The sequence below is a fragment of the Mytilus edulis genome, chromosome 5, assembly GCF_963676685.1.
Source record: "Mytilus edulis chromosome 5, xbMytEdul2.2, whole genome shotgun sequence".
In the NCBI taxonomy this organism is placed as follows: Eukaryota; Metazoa; Mollusca; class Bivalvia; order Mytilida; family Mytilidae; genus Mytilus; species Mytilus edulis.
In genome coordinates, this window is record NC_092348.1 from 1,896,187 (window position 1) to 1,915,396 (window position 19,210).

The 19,210-nt window shown below is 31.2% G+C and overlaps 1 protein-coding gene across 1 annotated transcript in view; it reads left to right on the top strand.

The window, feature by feature from the left end:
- Positions 1-3,701: 3,701 nt before the first annotated feature.
- LOC139522750 (uncharacterized) overlaps positions 3,702-19,210 on the top strand; it is a 42,745-nt gene continuing 27,236 nt past the window's right edge. The window contains exons 1-7 of the mRNA XM_071316256.1: positions 3,702-3,904; positions 5,172-5,329; positions 6,046-6,215; positions 9,040-9,087; positions 11,825-11,863; positions 15,515-15,632; positions 17,836-17,951. Of these exons, the coding sequence (XP_071172357.1) occupies positions 3,725-3,904; positions 5,172-5,329; positions 6,046-6,215; positions 9,040-9,087; positions 11,825-11,863; positions 15,515-15,632; positions 17,836-17,951 (829 nt within the window). The 5' untranslated portion in view covers positions 3,702-3,724. The remainder of the gene's footprint in view (positions 3,905-5,171; positions 5,330-6,045; positions 6,216-9,039; positions 9,088-11,824; positions 11,864-15,514; positions 15,633-17,835; positions 17,952-19,210) is intronic.

The following is a 19,210-nucleotide window of genomic DNA, read 5'->3' on the forward strand; positions in this document are numbered from 1 at the left end:
TTTATTTTAAGCACCATCACCAAATGGTTATGTACTAATGATGATATGTTTTTTAAACACCATCACCAAATAGTTATGTACTATTGAGGATAATTTTTAAAGCACCATCACCAAATGGTTATATACTATTGAAGGTATTTTTTTAAGCACCATCACCAAATGCTTATGTACTATTGATGGTATTTATTTTAAGCACCATCACCAAATGGTTATGTACTAATGATGTTATGTATTTTAAACACCATCACCAAATGGTTATGTAATATTGATGATATTTTTAAAAGCACCATCACCAAATGGTTATGTACTATTGATGATATCTATTTTAAGCACCATCACCAAATGGTTATGTACTATTGATGATATCTATTTTAAGCACCATCACCAAATGGTTATGTACTATTGATGATATTTATTTAAAGTAACATCACCAAATAGTAATGTTCTATTGATGATATCAATTTTAAGCACCATCACCAAATGTTTATGTACTATTGATGATTTTTATTTTAAGCACCATCACCAAATGGTTATGTACTATTGATGATATCTATTTAAAGTAACATCACCAAATAGTTATGTTCTATTGATGATATCAATTTTAAGCACCATCACCAAATGTTTATGTACTATTGATGATTTTTATTTTAAGCACCATCACCAAATGGTTATGTACTATTGATGATATCTATTTTAAGCACCATCACCAAATGGTTATGTACTATTGATGATATCTATTTAAAGTAACATCACCAAATAGTTATGTTCTATTGATGATATCAATTTTAAGCACCATCACCAAATGTTTATGTACTATTGATGATTTTTATTTTAAGCACCATCACCAAATGGTTATGTACTATTGATGATATCTATTTTAAGCACCATCACCAAATGGTTATGCACAACTGATGATTTTTATTTTAAGCACCATCACCAAATGGTTATGTACTACTGATGATATCTATTTTAAGCACCATCACCAAATGGTTATGTACAATTGATGATTTTTATTTTAAGCACCATCACCCGATGGTTATGTACTATTGATGATATCAATTTTAAGCACCATCACCAAATGGTAATGAACTATTGATAATTTTTATTTTAAGCACCATCACGAAATGGTTATGTACTATTCATGATATCTATTTTAAGCACCATCACCAAACGGTTATTTACTATTGATGATATTTATTTTAAGCACCATCACCAAATATTTATTTTAAGCACCATCACCAAATGGTTATATACTATTGATGATATTTATTTTAAGCACCATCACCAAACGGTTATGTACTATTGATGATATTTATTTTAGGCACCATCACCAAATGGTTAATATGTACTTTTGAGGATATCTATTTTAAGCATCATCACCACAGGGTTATGTACTATTGATGTTTTTTTATTTTAAACACCATCACCAAATAGTTATGTACTATTGATGATATTTATTCTAAACACCATCACCAAATAGTTATGTACTATTGATGGTATTTATTTTAACCACCATCACCAAATGGTAATGTACTATTGAAAATATTTATTTTAAGCACCATCACCAAACGGTTATGTACTATTGATGATTTTTATTTTAAGCACCATCACCCGATGGTTATGTACTATTGATGATATCAATTTTAAGCACCATCACCAAATGGTAATGAACTATTGATAATTTTTATTTTAAGCACCATCACGAAATGGTTATGTACTATTCATGATATCTATTTTAAGCACCATCACCAAACGGTTATGTACTATTGATGATATTTATTTTAGGCACCATCACCAAATGGTTATGTACTATTTATGATATCTATTGAAAGCACCATCACCAAATGGTTATGTACTATTGATGATTTTTATTGAAAGCACCATCACCAAATGGTTATGTACTATTGATGATATTTATTTTAAGCACCATCACCAAACGGTTATGTACTATTGATGATATTCATTTTAAGCACCATCACCAAATGGCTATGTACTATTTATGATATCTATTTTAAGCACCATCACAAAATGGTTATGTGCTTTTGAGGATATCTATTTTAAGCATCATCACCACATGGTTATGTACTATTGATGTTTTTTTTATTTTAAACACCATCACCAAATAGGTATGTACTATTGATGATATTTATTCTAAACACCATCACGAAATGGTTATGTACTATTAATGATATTTATTTTAAGCACCATCACCAAATGGTAATGTACTGTTGAGAATATATATTTTAAGCACCATCACCAAATGGTTATTTACTATTGATGATATCTATTTTAAGCACCATCACCAAACGGTTATGTACTAATGATGATATTTATTTTAAGCACCATCACCAAATGGTTATGTACTATTGATGATATCTATTTTAAGCACCATCACCAAACGGTTATGTTCTATTGATGATTTTTATTTTAAGCACCATCACCCGATGGTTATGTACTATTGATGATATCAATTTTAAGCACCATCACCAAATGGTAATGAACTATTGATAATTTTTATTTTAAGCACCATCACGAAATGGTTATGTACTATTCATGATATCTATTTTAAGCACCATCACCAAACGGTTATGTACTATTGATGATATTTATTTTAGGCACCATCACCAAACGGTTATGTACTATTGATGATATCTATTTTAAGCACCATCACCAAATGGTTATGTACTAATGATGATATTTATTTTAAGCGCCATCACCAATTGGTTATGTACTATTGACAAATGATTGATGATATTTATTTTAAGCGCCATCACCAAATGGTTAATATGTACTTTTGAGGATATCTATTTTAAGCATCATCACCACAGGGTTATGTACTATTGATGATATCTATTTTAAGCACCATCACAAAATGGTTAATATGTACTTTTGAGGATATCTATTTTAAGCATCATCACCACAGGGTTATGTACTATTGATGTTTTTTTTATTTTAAACACCATCACCAAATAGTTATGTACTATTGATGATATTTATTCTAAACACCATCACCAAATGGTAATGTACTATTGAAAATATTTATTTTAAGCACCATCACCAAACGGTTATGTACTATTGATGATATCTATTTTAAGCACCATCACCAAATGGTTATGTACTATTGATGGTATTTATTTTAACCACCATCACCAAATGGTTATGTACTATTTATGATATCTATTGAAAGCACCATCACCAAATGGTTATGTACTATTGATGATTTTTATTGAAAGCACCATCACCAAATGGTTATGTACTATTGATGATATTTATTTTAAGCACCATCACCAAACGGTTATGTACTATTGATGATATTCATTTTAAGCACCATCACCAAATGGCTATGTACTATTTATGATATCTATTTTAAGCACCATCACAAAATGGTTATGTACTTTTGAGGATATCTATTTTAAGCATCATCACCACATGGTTATGTACTATTGATGTTTTTTTTATTTTAAACACCATCACCAAATGGTTATGTACTATTGATGATATTTATTCTAAACACCATCACGAAATGGTTATGTACTATTGATGATATTTATTTTAAGCTCCATCACCAAATGGTTATATACTCTTGATGATATTTATTTTAAGCACCATCACCAAATGTTTATGTACTATTGATGATATTTATTTTAAGCACCATCACCAAATGGTTATGTACTATTGATGATATGTATTTTAAGCGCTATCACCAAATGGTTATGTACTATTGATGAAGGGAGTGACTGGAGTAGGAACATATCCTCCTGGTGTTACTGATTTGTTTGGATTATGGAACTCAACTAAGACAATTAATGAATTCCAACAAGAAGCCAGGGCACTGACACCAAACTTCCCTGGACATTATAAGCCAATATTGTCAAACAACTGGACATTTCTTTGTTTGGATAAGGTAAAAAGAAAACAAAGTCCAATATAGAGAGTGCTTTAGTTATGTTCATGATGTTAAGGGATCTTATCTTTTTTTTTGGCATATTTAGCATATTATGGTAGAATTAAACTTCACTACTATTTTAGCTTACAGTACCATAATTACTTTTTGTTAATGTTATTTTTCTGCGTAAACAATCTCAAAACTTTAAAACTTATTAGGAATGATTTGTCGTCATGGAAATTTGATCTTTATGTCAAAATTTAGCTTGATGAAATATAAAAATATACAACAGTAGTATACTGCTCTTCAAACGAGAGATTGAAGTTATAATTATTTTTGAGTTCAGTACGATCTTTAAAGATTGTACTGTTATCGGCGTATATCCTTCACCGAAAGAACATCTCAATCACTTAAAGGTTAATAGACATACAAGGCAAATTAAAAAAAAAATCAATAATATAATTCTAAACTTTTATGATGAAACGAAAAACTAGGATTTCAATTTGTCAATGATATAAACTGTTTTAGAATGGTTTCACAATTTAATATTGAATAATAAGAATTTTGCTATTTTTGTTTCATATTTATTTTTACCAAATGCACAAAAGAGGGGAGAACGATACAAGAGGGACAGTCAAACTCATAGATCGAAAATAAACTGACAATGCCTCGGTTAACAACGAGAAAAAAAGACAAATAATAGTACAAACACACAACATAGAAAACTAAAATCTTAACAACACGAACCCAATCAAACACTGGAGGTGCTCGGAAAGGGTGCCCTGATCCTGCTCCACATGTTGGACTCGTCGTGTGGTTTATGTTATTACAAACCCAGAAAAATAGTCTAATTCGGTAGGCCATATTCATGAAATCCTTTATGGGCAATCAATACAGTAAAACGTTAATAATACATAACATCTAAAGCCAATGCATTCATGTATACTATAATAATATGCATCACTACTTTCAAAATTTGACCAAAAACTGTATTTTATCAAATAAAATGACAAAAAAATTGCTGAAGTGACAGTATTTTATTTATGATCATATTTTTTTTAAGAATGATCTGGACCTTTAGAAATGTGAAAAGCAATGGAACAGCGATGTGTCTCCTTTATGAACAAACAAACTCTCTCTGACCGACAAAAATTTCAGACAATAAATCATTCAGACAAACCAAAAAATAGTTTGGCACAGCCTACAATTTGTAAGGTTACCTTTTCTTATTTGAATAAAACGATAGAAAATAAGGTATAGAAAAAATAATCAAAATATATTACAGGTCAGGGTATCTATATACAAAAATGGTGTAGAAAAAGCTTTCATGCTGTTCAATGCTACAGGATCAGATAAGATGAGTTGGTTTACACCTAGCAGAATTATAGATTCTTCGTGGCTGGATTTCCAATCTACAACTAAACAGTACTTTGCAATGTCTCAGTAAGGATTTATACATTTGATAAGGTTTCAATTTCTCAGATACTAAAAGTAAATGTAAGCGTATGTTAAACCTGTATATACTGCATGATGCATTCTGGTTTTATATCCTGCTACTTAGTGTTTGTGCATATATAAAATTGTGTATTAAAACTGTACAGCTCAGGTTTTATTTTTCATTCTTGCAGGAAAAGTGCTGAATGATGCAAGATCGAGTTTAATGTTTGTTATAGTTACTGGCTGTTTACACAAATACAGCACTTATAGGTGTACTTTTGTTTGAATTATACTTTGGGAATAATCAGTGCCCCTTGGCATAAAACATTTCATGAAAATTTGAGTTGTCTGTAGATATTTTTATTCTAACATTCTAACTGAAGACATCCATAGCTTCTGGTTTGTTTAAACCGACTTTATCAGATTCTAAAAATAGATAATGCAATATCTCATATTCTTCATATTTGCTTCACTATAAATCAATTTTCTAAATGATGTAAATGTCTCTTTACTTATAACTTGTATATAACTTGCTTGTCAGAAATGTACATTCAACAACAAGGTTACAATACATACCACATTGTAACCTTATAGAGATCTATATTCCTAAAGCATAATGGTATAGATTAAATGCATCATCCTCAGTAAAATAAAAGAAAAATAATTTCCTCTTTTTATTTTGCAAATGTTTCATTTATCTATGAAAACAATAACCATTTCAGAGACCCAGATTTCCTAAGGGAATTCTATGCAAGTCAATATGCTGATAAATCAAAATGTGATTCAACTGGTTGGATGTTTATATCTACAGCAAACAGATGTTATCTGGAAACTGACAAGAAACCAGCTTTCTATTATGCTCCAGGACAGACCTCAGCTCACTGGGGATATAGTGAGTCTTCATTCAATTATAAAGCCTATGAAATTCTAATGGAACATATTTTCTTTTATAGAATGGATACTTTCTCCATTTTTTTTTTTTTTGCCATCTTCATTTGAAACAGACACCACCCCGAGATAAATATTGTTAAGACGGGTGGTGACAAATATGTTTATGATTTATACTCTTCAGCTCGCTGCGTCATATTTCTTTCTTAAAAGAGCTATATACAAATCTTTAATGTAATTTGTCTTCAATTATAGACTTGGTAAAGTTTCAAATCCAAGTACGACTAGGTAAAGTTACAGAGCTAAGTACAAGTCTAAGATTTAAGATTTTGATTATTTATTTTGCTTTAAAGATACTTCTAGATAAATTGTACATTACTTTCTTTATTTTGTGGGTACTAAGTAGACATACAATAAACAATGACTAATTGACATCTAGATTGATATAAAAATACAGGTATCACTACTATCTCTTACTTTTTGTAGAGAAGCGAAAGTGTATTTTAGTTATCATGATCTGTTGGCCTAATTTTACAACGTGTTAAATTGTGGTTTGTCATTACGTCGTTTGATCGTTTAATTATTGAACGTGACTTATTCATGATTGTGACTGTTTTGCATGGTGTAAATTCGCATTGGTATGAGACGTGTCACGGTTCCTTTCTATAGGAATTTCTTGTATTTAGTTTGATGTAGTATTTGTTATACTCGTCGGATTTTGTCATATGTTTTATCTTTTGTAGTTGTAAATCTTTTTTTGTTTGTTTGTATTCGTTTGTTAAGGAAGATATAATTAATCATCCAGTTCATTAATAAGATTTTTGTTTGGTTCAACTAAATTTATACGATATATTTGGTTTACATTTTGATTAAGAAGAAATACCAACATAGCTAGATAAAAAAAATAATTATCTAATTTCTACCACAATTTGATATCAATTAGTATTTATTTATCGTGTTATATCAACATTACAAACCTTGTCTTGAATTCTATCCTTATTCTATCCTATTAGTTGGGAAATGTTTAGATATTCAAATGTAACGTCACTTAAATTTGTGCGTTTATCGATTTAAGATTATTCATCTTTCCTTTTTTATTTTGTAGTTAGTCATTAGTTTTATCATTATTATATCCTGGTACCTGTGATAGCTATTATACAAATTTGCTGTTTGCAAAAGTATGAATTATTCTAAATAATAAGGTTTTTCGTATCTCAGGTAGCCGTATTTGGCTTAATTTGGAATTGTTGGTCCTCGGTGCTCTTCAGCTTTATGCATTTTTTTGTTTTTGAGATTTTATACATCAACGCTTTATTGGTTAGTTTTGTGTGGACGAACCGCGCGTCAGGCGTATTAAATTTAAACCTGGCATCTTTTGTTAGCTATTATTCTTGTGTTTTTCTGTCCTGTATGTTCTCCCATTTATTTCATATAGTCCTATCATATAATGTTGTCATTTAAGTGTTATAATTCACATTGTCATAAAAGCGGGAGGTTTGGCATGCCACAAAACCAGGTTAAACCCACCATTTTTTTATTAAATGTCCTGTACCAATGCAAGTCAGGAAAATGGCCACTGTTGTATTATAGTTTGTTTCTGTGTGTGTTACATTTTAATGTTGTGGTTCTGTTGTGTCGAAGTTCTCTTATATTTTTGATGTGTTTTCATCATTTTTAGTTTGTAACCCAATTTTATTTTTGTCTTAATCGATTTATGAATTTCGAACAGCGGTATACTACTGTTGTCTTCATTCCTGTTCTACTTTTTGAAATTTACCTGTGACGACACTTTTTTGTAGCTTTGATACATTTGTATGACGCATAGTTCATTTTTCTATTGGAATGTTCTGTCGAAAGGTAACTTGAGGTGTTACTGGCTACTCTTATGTGGTTTACATGTAAAAATGGACTGTGTTCTGAGTGTTCTTGTATTTATTTGTAGTTTATTTCTGTCACGTTATGTTGTTAGTTTAACGGTATATTTCATAAGGCATAAAGCCAGCTTTACCCAACCATTTTATTCTTTTTTTTTTGGGTTTATCTTTGTTTGGCTTTATTTTCAATTTTGACATTAGTGCATTAATGAATGACAAGTCTAGCGTATTTAATGTTAAGCCTGATAATTTTATAATTATTAGCTTGTCGTAATGTTCTATTGTATTGTTAATTTGTGAATTTCTCTATCCTGAATGTTTGTCCATTCATTTATATTGTAGTCCTGTCATGTGATGTTATCGTTTTAGCGGTACATTTTACGTTGCCATGAAAGCGGGAGGTTCGGCTAGCCACAAAACCAGGTTCAACCAACCATTGTTTTCTGAAAATGTCCTGTACGAAGTCAGGAAAATGTAGTTCGTTTCTGTGTGAGTAGCATTGTCGTTTTGTATTTTGTTGTTTTGTTGATTGCTCCTATATTTGTGTTTCCGTAAGTTTTAATTTGTAACCCGGACTTGTTTTTTCTCCATCGATTTATTACTTTCGAACAGCGGTTGCCTTTATTTGTTTCCCCCTTATAATTGATGTGTTTATCCAGTGTTGGTTTGTGACCTGGATTGGTTCTAGTAAAATCAATTTATCACTAGTTAATAGCGATATGTTACTACTGCCTTTAGTAAGCACTGGATCTTTTAGAGGTATGTGTTCTTCCTAAAAATTGGATGCTTATGTTAGAACGAACCCTTTCTTATTCAATAATCAATACCTACAATAATTCCCATTTTGATTATTCTGCAGTTTGGTTGCACAGTTTTAATTATCATATTAGCTTATTTATAAAACACTGAACACCTTGTAGTCATAATGAATATAGGATTGAGAATTTCTTACAGCTAAAGCAGGTGTTGGTGATGTATTTACTATCCAGGGACATAGTACATGTAAGTAGCCACGGTGAAAAGGTAAACAATGTGTCTGGTGTCGTCGTCGTCGTCTGCTTACTTTTATAAAAATAGTATCCTTATTAGCCAATTTTAGTCAAACTTTATCATTAGGGTATCTTGTTTTAGCATATGACCAATTATCCCAACTGCCAACCACGATGACCGACATGGCTAGATATAGAACATAATGGTAGCATGCAAGTTATGTATAATATTTTGAAAACTGTAATGAAAATAAAGAAATCTGACTGCAAAAAAAAAAAATGTTTAGTATGTTGAGCACTACCAAGTGTCTGAGTATGCACAACTGTCAGAGTATTGGTTACCTTTTAGCTTATTATGGTTTAACAAATATCAGTCAAAATTTGCATTTTACCCCTTTGTTTTTTGTTTAGTCGTATCGACCATCTTTTTTGGCAGATGGAGTCCTGAGACACGTTTAAAACTAGAAACTTCAAAGATGATTGTGCCCTAGTTACTGGTAAAATTTTACTTGCTTGAAGATCTTCACTACTGATCAGATTGCTTATTTTAAGTTTTGTTTCTATTTTAAACATAATTTATTGTACTCTTAATTGAATAAAATATCTGCAGCATTACAGTTTTTGTATTCTATTATAATGTTTGTCTTATAATAGCTAGGTCACACATTCACGGATTTGACGTCGGATTAGCTACGGATAGGATCCGGCATCATTCGTGGTAATCTGTAGATATCCGTTTTGTTGCCTGGTCATACGTACATGTAGTAGTACTTGTATATCTTTGACAATTTTTGAACATGCTCAAAGTTTGAACACGGATCAAGCAATACGTAGTAACTCCTTACTAAACCGTATCAGACCGTACTGATCCGTGTTAGTCCATATCAAAACCGTATATATCCGTACTTGTTCGTAGGCCAGAATGATTTATACGGCGTTTTTCGGAGAACTGTGTACTAGTACGGTTACATCAGGTATTGGCAAGGATACAATACGATTTGTAACTAATGTATCACGGAACGGCACGATTTCATTACGTTGCAATACCGAAAGCTAGGTATCAGCCAGGGTTTTGAAAGTCTAATAGGTTTGATAGGTTACAACACGACAGATTACGGAATACTGAGATTCTTTTATTTTCGTTGGTACCAATTTTCATGGTTTGCAAAAAACCTTGCATTTTTGTAGATAATTGATTACGTGATTATTCTAAAGTTTGGATACAACTTTATAGAAATTGGTTTTTCGTTGTTCGCCTGAGGCAAGAAAACGCATGAAACCCACATAACTCATGAATAATAATGAATCAGCAGTAATACCTATGCATTAAGGACAAACTGACATAAGGCTTGAGTATTAGTACTCCAAAATCATATATAGGGCCCTACTTATTCAGTCTTTTGAATTTAAGGTATTCATAATGATAATCCAATATGAATAATCAACAACTTCGTTTGCAATCGATTTACTGCAATTGGATATTGATCTGGCATCAAATGATAGAACAGGGTTGAGATACTTGATGACAGAGGTGATAGGAGGCTAAGTTAACTAGGGACTGACTTCTCTATCCATGACCAAATTGAGTTCCCTATAACTGACATGTATGCGGAAAATTCAGCTACATTTAAGGTGGTATGGGTGTCTTCCTCCATCTTGGATTGTAAAAAACAGAGAGTCAAAGGTCCAGATTTTCCATCAAGTTAGCAAAATGTGATGCAGGAATGCAGATGTTTAATGTACATTTTCATTTAAAAGTACCAATTTATAAAACTATAACTTCTAAATATTGATATGTTTTCAAGTGTTAATTATTTTTGGTTGTTTTTATTTATTTTTTTTAAATTGGCATTTTAAGGGGAGGTAACTCTAAAAAAGTGCATTTTCTGAAGGATTCTGTATGGAATTTTCCTATTTTGTATTTTAGCCGGAAAAAACGTACGGTGACCCTATCTTTTCTTTTGATATTCTCAAAGCAGTGTCTGGAAGCTATCTTTTCCTGACGTATTTAACAATTATATCATTTTGTTTAGTTTCTAATCACAAAATGGTGTTTTTTCCTGTATAATCCATACAAAATGTGTCATTTTGTCCCGTCCTGTAACTTGCGAAAATGCATTTTATTATATTTTTCAACATGTATCAATAGATACAACGTTTTGGCAAAGTATGAACAAATCCTATCATTTTTATTTTAGACTCCCATACCACCTTAAGAACTTTGAAAGAATAGTCCTAAACATGTTTCAAGAACTTTAAATGTCGCAGGTCCGAGGATTCCGAATATCACCACGTAGTACAGAAGGACAGATAAATAATTCATTTAACGCAAAACGGAAAAAGAAGAAGATAAGAATGACATTTAAGGGGAATAAGTTCAAGGGATTTGTTGTTATGTCATGCTTACCAATCTTGTCTTGATTATTATGTTTGCTTTAGTTTATATCTAGCTATTGTCATTTTAAGTACATACATATATCTTGAGCAAAGCCAAGAGAACATATATATAGCAGATTAACTTTAATCACAACTTACAACACCTGCTGTAAATGTTGATAAGCTAGAGATTATAAACTTTTCAAAAACATGAAGATAGATTAAAATATAGTATTGCAACAAACTATTACGACAATAAACGCATGGACATGCTAATCAGGACCGAGTGTCTTTGAAAAACGCACAGGGTTTTGTAAAAAGACACAGGGCGGTTTATAGTATATATTATTTCTAATATTTGTTTATTATTTTAGGCCCAGACAATGTGTCACTACCAACAGTCATATCCCCTGGTGAGTTGTATGTTTAGTTTATAAATTTTGTTATAACTTATAGGATAATAACATAGTAGTAGATATTTTGTATTACTTGGTTCTAGATATTTATATACCTATATGGAGTTATTTTCATTCTTTTGCAGAATCAACCCGGACGATACCATGTTTCAATGAATCATATCTAAGGCATAAAATAATTACCTGTTTGAGGTCATTATTTTCCTTGATAAAATGCAATCTATAATTTACTTTAAAATTACATTCGTCTGATAGTTTTTTGTTGCCGATTTAGGAATTTATTTTTTAAAGTTCAATCGATGATAGGTGTAAAAGAAGTCGTCTTTGCCCGCATTTTAATTTTAGAAACAACTATAACGTGAAATTTTGTTAATTTATCGCTACATTACAGAAACATTATCATATATATGAGATGAATTTTAATGTAGACTTTCATAAAATAAATCCAGGTTTAAAATATTAGCGTGTAAGATTTTTGAAAATCTTATTGAGTCACATTGAATAGGTTGATTGATTGTTGGTTGCTTGCTTAACGTTCAGTGGCAAATATTTCATGCGTGTTCAGGACGATACACACTGAATAGGAAATCCTACTGTAACCTACATGTAATTATATTAGTCTTCGTGTCAGTTCCAAACTTTTTTTAAATTTATGTATACCTTTTACTCTATCAAAAAATATGTTTATATTCCATTGAATTACATTCACGTAACTAATCAAAACCATTCCCCTCTCTTTTTCATAAACTAAGTTGGTACAAAAATTACTTACAATGTGTCTTGTATATGTCAAACACTGTTATCAGATGGTAACAATTCATTTGTTTCTTTCTTCATGCAGTTACAGTAATATTTTGATTGTGTATGGACAATAATTTTAAAGGGTTTATATCTAGATTTATTAGTGAGTTTTATTTCACATCTAAATGAGCCGTAGATCGTATTTAAACCTAAACGCATTAAAAAGGAATATCCCACTTTAGTTTGGTCGGTAAAATAGGATGCTAAATTTAAAAAAAAAAAAACGGTATATAAGTCAGATAATGCATATTTTAAGGTTTTTCTTGTCGCTGCACACACCTCGGGGTGTCAGGATTGCTCAATGAAAGACCTCCCTACGGTCGGTTTTTCATATGCTCAATCCTGACACCTTCGGTGTGTTCTACGACAAGAAAAACCTTAAAATATGCATTATCTATAACCAAACCTGATATCGTAATTCACTAATTCATTCCCACAATAACATCCTTTTATGGATATATAGAATTCCATCCATTTCTTGCCTTCCAAAAGAGTGTATTTGTCTATTACAACTTCCACATTTTCTAGTAAGAAATAGATTACATTGAGTTTAAATATTTGGTGTACTTCATTTCATGGAAAATCTCTTAAATCAAGATTATGCGAAATAGTATCCTATGTATTTTAACTTCTGATTTTTCAACCCTGTATACCACTATTTCCGATGTGAAATTGAAAAATCGTCTTAAGAAAAAAGGCCACAATGCTTTGAAACATTCAAATGGTTGCCCACGGAATCAATGTATTACTTGGGATATATCATACGGCATATTTTTGTTAAAAGTTAATAAAAAGGTCAATAATGCCATACAGACACTAGTTATTAGTATTTTGCTGTCTCGCATCGACAACGTTAAATTTTGAGGTAGACATTATTAAACAAATTGTCATCATTCCTATGGGAACGCACTGTCCAACTCTCCTTGCAGAACGTTTCTTATTTTCATATGAATGGGAGTTCATTCAGACAATTGTCAAAAACAAGATCAAAAAGCCCAGATCCCATAATGTCACATTGAGATATATTGATGATGTTCTTTCCATTAACAATCCAAACTTTAATGATTGAGTTTCATTTTTTTATCCGCCTCAGTTTTAAACTTATGTCTCGAAAATAACCTATACAATCACGTCAGTATAATAATCTATGAAAAACCAGACAAATTATCAATGTCCCTTTCCTTGATAGTAACATATCAACTGGATTTGGGATATGCATTTCCAAACTTATGTTGGAATACAAGAGCTTGCAGCTCCCACTCAGACTTTGTAAAACGTCACCAGCGTCTGAGCAGAAAGTTGATGCACAAGGGGTGTGTTAAGGACATTTTGTTTTTCTTCTTTTTTTTTAAGTTCAGTGGAAGGTAACAAGCTGTTGTTGCTAAATTTTCTGTATCAACTTCACATATAATACATGATTGTCTTGAAGTTTAGATTTTGGGTATTGACGTTGTTTATTTATCTTTATGAATATAACTTTTACTAATTAGTGATATGAATCTGACGTGGCTCTGTACTTATACATCCTGTCTATATCTCATCGTGTTATTGTTCTATGGTACAATTGCTGTATTCTTGTCTTTTTTCTGTGCTAATGTGCTTGGTCAATATGCTTTTTCGTGTTTCTTGGTCACATATAACGTGGCTCTGTACTAATACATCCCATCATTGTATTAGTGTTCTATGGTAAAATTATTGTATCTTGTCTTTCATTTTTGGTTGTGTTACATATGACGTGGATCAGAAATTAGACATCCCGTCATTATGTCATTGTGTGATGGTGAATGGTTTGTATCCATGACTTCCTATTTGCTACTGTACTTTGACTATGATTATAACACAATGTTTTTGTGATTTTACTTTTCATATTGACCACGTTCTTTTTTACATTTGTACCTACTATGTCAGTATGTTTTGTTAAAAAAAAAAGTAAAAACACAAAAATACTGAACTCCGAGGAAAGTTCAAAAAGGAAAATCCAAAATCAAAAGGCAAAATCAAAAGTCCAAACACATCAAACGAATGGATAACAACTGTCATATTCCTGACTTGGTACAGGCATTCTCTAATGTAGAAAATGGTGGATTGAACCTGGTATTATAGCTAGCTAAACCTCTCACTTGTATGACAGTCGTATCAAATTCCATTACATTGTCGATGATGCACATCGTTGTGAATATAATGGAATCGTAAACGACTGTCATACAAGTGAAAGGTTTAGCTACCTATAAAACCAGGTTTAGTCCAACATTTTCTACATACGAAAATGCTTGTATCAAGTCAGTAATATGACAGATGTTATCCATTCGTATGATGTGTTTGAGCTTTTGATTTTGACATTTGAATAGGGAATTTCCGTTTTGCATTTTCCTTGGAGTAAAGTATTTTTGTGATTTTACCTTTTATATTAGCTATAAAACAACTCTTATACTGCACACATTTTGCAGTTAATTTATTTAATACGTTTTCAAATGCTACGCAATGAAATGTGCAAGCGGTCTAAAGGTAAAAAGTAAATGTGGTTGTGACAGAAAAAAAGGCATTATTGTTCTCAGAAAACTAATGTTTTTTTTTGCACTTCATGAATTTGATTGATATTAGATAATGGTTTCTAGACTACTGCCTCCTTTACATTTAAAAAAAAAGGATTTTGTGTATGACAAAAACAAATCAATAATATGCAGTCCAGGAAGTATATATGTCGGCTGAATGTTATAACTTTTAATCGCTCTATATGTATACGCAAGGTTGTATATCACCATGGAGATTCGTATAACATAATTTAAATCGAGACATCTAGGAGGGGATAACCAAAGAGACATCTGATTATATCATCTTATTTGTTAGGTCCTGGATGTTGGTTTAAAGGTTCACTTTATCACCAAGGAGACAACTGGGAAGATGGTTGTGACTACAACTGTACCTGTGATGATGAACAAAGTGGACATTATTCATGTAATGCTCTGTAAGTTGAAAGATATTCAGCACAAAGTTAACTTGCGAAGGAAATTTTTAGACTGAAGGTTGATTTCAAACAGTAAAAGAACAAAAACTCCTAAATGCAAGGTGTAATTCAAAACGAAACGAAATCATAAAATTGCAAAATCAAATACACAAACATATGAAATGAATGGAAAACAACTATCACATTCCTGACATGGTACAGGTCTTTCATTATGTAGAAAATGGTGGATTAAACCTGTTCGTATAACTATAGAGACCCCTCGCATGTATGGCATTCATATTCAATTCCAAGGACAAAATGTTAATAAAACCATTGAGGCAATCGAAACTAAACTAAGTGATATCTCACAAACATGTTTAACCCCGACGCATTTTTGCGCCTGTCCCAAGTCAGGAACCTCTGGCCTTTGTTAGTCTTGTATTATTTTAATTTTAGTTTCTTGTGTACAATTTGGAAATTAGTATGGCGTTCATTATCACTGGACTAGTATATATTTGTTTAGGGGCCAGCTGAGGGACGCCTCCGGGTGCGGGAATTTCTCGCTACATTGAAGACCTGTTGGTGACCCTCTGCTGTTGTTTTTTATTTGGTCGGGTTGTTGTCTCTTTGACACATTCCCCATTTCCATTCTCAATTTTAAGTACAAATATAGTCAGGTCAGAATTAAAAAATAAACATTGAGCTCTAAACAGGGCTGGATTTTTAGTAGGATTCTAATAGGAAGAGTTGTGACCCTACTTTTTTACAAGTTATAGACATATAACCAATAAGTTGTGTTAGTGATTAATAACAGTTTTAATTCATATAAATTTGAGAGGATGAAAAAAAGTGTAATTCTATTTCTGGAAGATATATTCTAACTTCTGATTACTCAGTCCAGGTGTTTCCTTACCAAAGGTGATATACAGAAGAACGATAAATGCCTTTTTGTACTTCTTGTTATGTTTGTCACATGGATTATGAGAGGAATCCAGAGACATTCAACACTTTGATATTTTGAGTTTAAAGTTGTTGAGAAAGAATGCAAATCATGTGAAAGGATTATTGGTGGATTGCCTACGTCAATTTTTGAACTTTCTTATTTTGCATTTTGTCTTACACCTCTCTGTAATACGATTTTAGAGATAATTATTGAGTTGTTACCTCTCTATTAATAGAGTGACACAATATTGTTTAAAGAGTTGTTAAACACTCTTTATCATTAATTTGGATTCGAAATAAACTTATCATATAAAGAACTCAACATTTGTAGCATTCAAGAACGAAATTTTGCTATTTTGACTTCAAAATTCATGGAAATAAAATACGAACACAAAGGATCAGATTATAAAATCCCGAGCTGTTGATGACCTTAACAAAACATGGAGAGAAAGTTACGTGACAAGTATGATGTAGTAAGGAAGCTATTTAGGAAACTCTTTGAAGTTATTTTGAAAGGTATAGAATTATCCACTTCTTGAAATAAAATCAACGGTACCAATTTTCTTGCACCAGATGCGTATTTCGACAATACATGTCTCTTCAGTGATGCTCGTGGCCAAAATATTAGAAATTTGAAAGTTTCTTATACAAAAAACTAAGTATATCTTAAAGATCTCCTTTTATGAGTTTTACCTTAATTGTATTAACTTTTATGACAATAGAGATCAACAACCAGCAATGGAACTTTCGGTTTCACTTTGATTCTATGTATAGCTTTCCTTCATACTGAAACTTACAAAGACAGAGTAATTCACATTGAACTGTATGTTTAACTTTGATTCTGTGTATAGCTTACCTTTATAGTGAAACTTACAAAGATAGAATAGTTCACATTAACTGTTTGTTTAACTTTGATTCTATGTATAGCTTACCTTTATAGTAAAACTTACAAAGACAGAATAGTGCATGGTTAAGTGCATACTAAGATATTGTAACAGTGTCGCCATGAAGCATTGAAACCAACCGGCTTTCAATTTGGCTTCGAGTAAACAATTAAAAAAGACATGATTCAGTTGAACATTCATAGGGTCGTCATCGTATTTGAGAAATAGGCTAAATCAATTACTAAATTTCAGTAACATGTAATCTATAACTCCCAAAGGCAAACTTTTGGGGTGTTTTCCTTTTGGCCAAAAACATATTTCCTTCTATATAATCTCAATATATTGCTATTTTTTGCACATATTTCCAGAAAAGTAAACATGATTACTTATATTTTTAGTTGTCCTGTGTATGACCATCTGCCTAAGATATGTAAAGTTGTTATACCAAACGGTCAATGTTGTGGTCATGTTGAATGTGTTGAACCAATTTGCCGCTACCCTATACATGGTACACGTAAGTACAATTAACACATTGCACATTTCTTTTAAATCTTCTTTTTGTTCTTAATCACTCATGAAAATTCAAATAGGTCTTAACCGATTGGTTGGAATCTTATCTGATAAACACAATCCAATGGTACACCAGACTTGGTTGTCAGGTCTGCAAGTTGGAGATGACCATCTACCTCATATATATCTTTATAAGCACAACAACGAAAACACATTAAATAACACTGGATGTAGCTATTTTCCTTTTTTTTTCCAATTTTAAATATTTTATTTCACTACTGGTTGTGAACAATGTCCCTTGGCGCTACAACAATGACGCTAAGGTTCCTCCCTGTGTTGTTAATTGCTAATGAAACCAGGGGATTTGATTAGCAAAATATATCTTATATTTATATCTTGTGTTAGTTGCATTTTACAAAGTATTCATACGAGCACACAATACATAAATATTATTCAGTGATCCTATATATAAACAATCATATATAAGAAAGTAATAAAAAGAAGAACACCAGATAACCGGATTTTTGCCCGTCATTTGTTTTGATTATATAAAACCGAAAGTAGAATGATCAAGAATAATCAAGCATGGTTGACCTCATGGCTTAACCAAAAATTTCATGAAATGGTGAGTAATTTATTACAGTCGTCAAATCACTTATCAAATGTGTAAATTTTTAAACTTATAATAATCGAATATTTCAGGTAAGTAAGAATGAAGTATATCGAAGAGATCAAAGAAGGATCTATTGACCCCTGATCTTGATTGATTTGTAAATTATTAATTGATTGATTTTTTGGTTATTTAAATACTGTAGTATTTATATAAGGTCTAATTCTCATAAAAAATAAATATAATCAAAGTTTTGATATTTTCATATGAAATTTTCTCAAAAATAGACTATCTGGATGATATAACATTTGTGTTTCAATTTCATTTTTTAGAACTGACAACATGTTCACAAATTTAGTTCTCTTTTCTGATAAATAAAAACATTTATAAATCACAAAACAAATCATTGTTATGACATAATTAAGTGTATTATATTCAATATCTTCAATTTTATATCCAAGTATAAGATTTTTAAGACAGAAAACATGTTTATCTATATTAAAATACATAAATATGTCATGAATTATTGATCAATAATTTTTTACCCATTTACATTCAAAGAAAAAATGATTATAGTTATCACATTTGGAACAAATCACACAATTTGGATTATCAGATATTTTCCAACGATACAAATTATGATTAATTGCTAT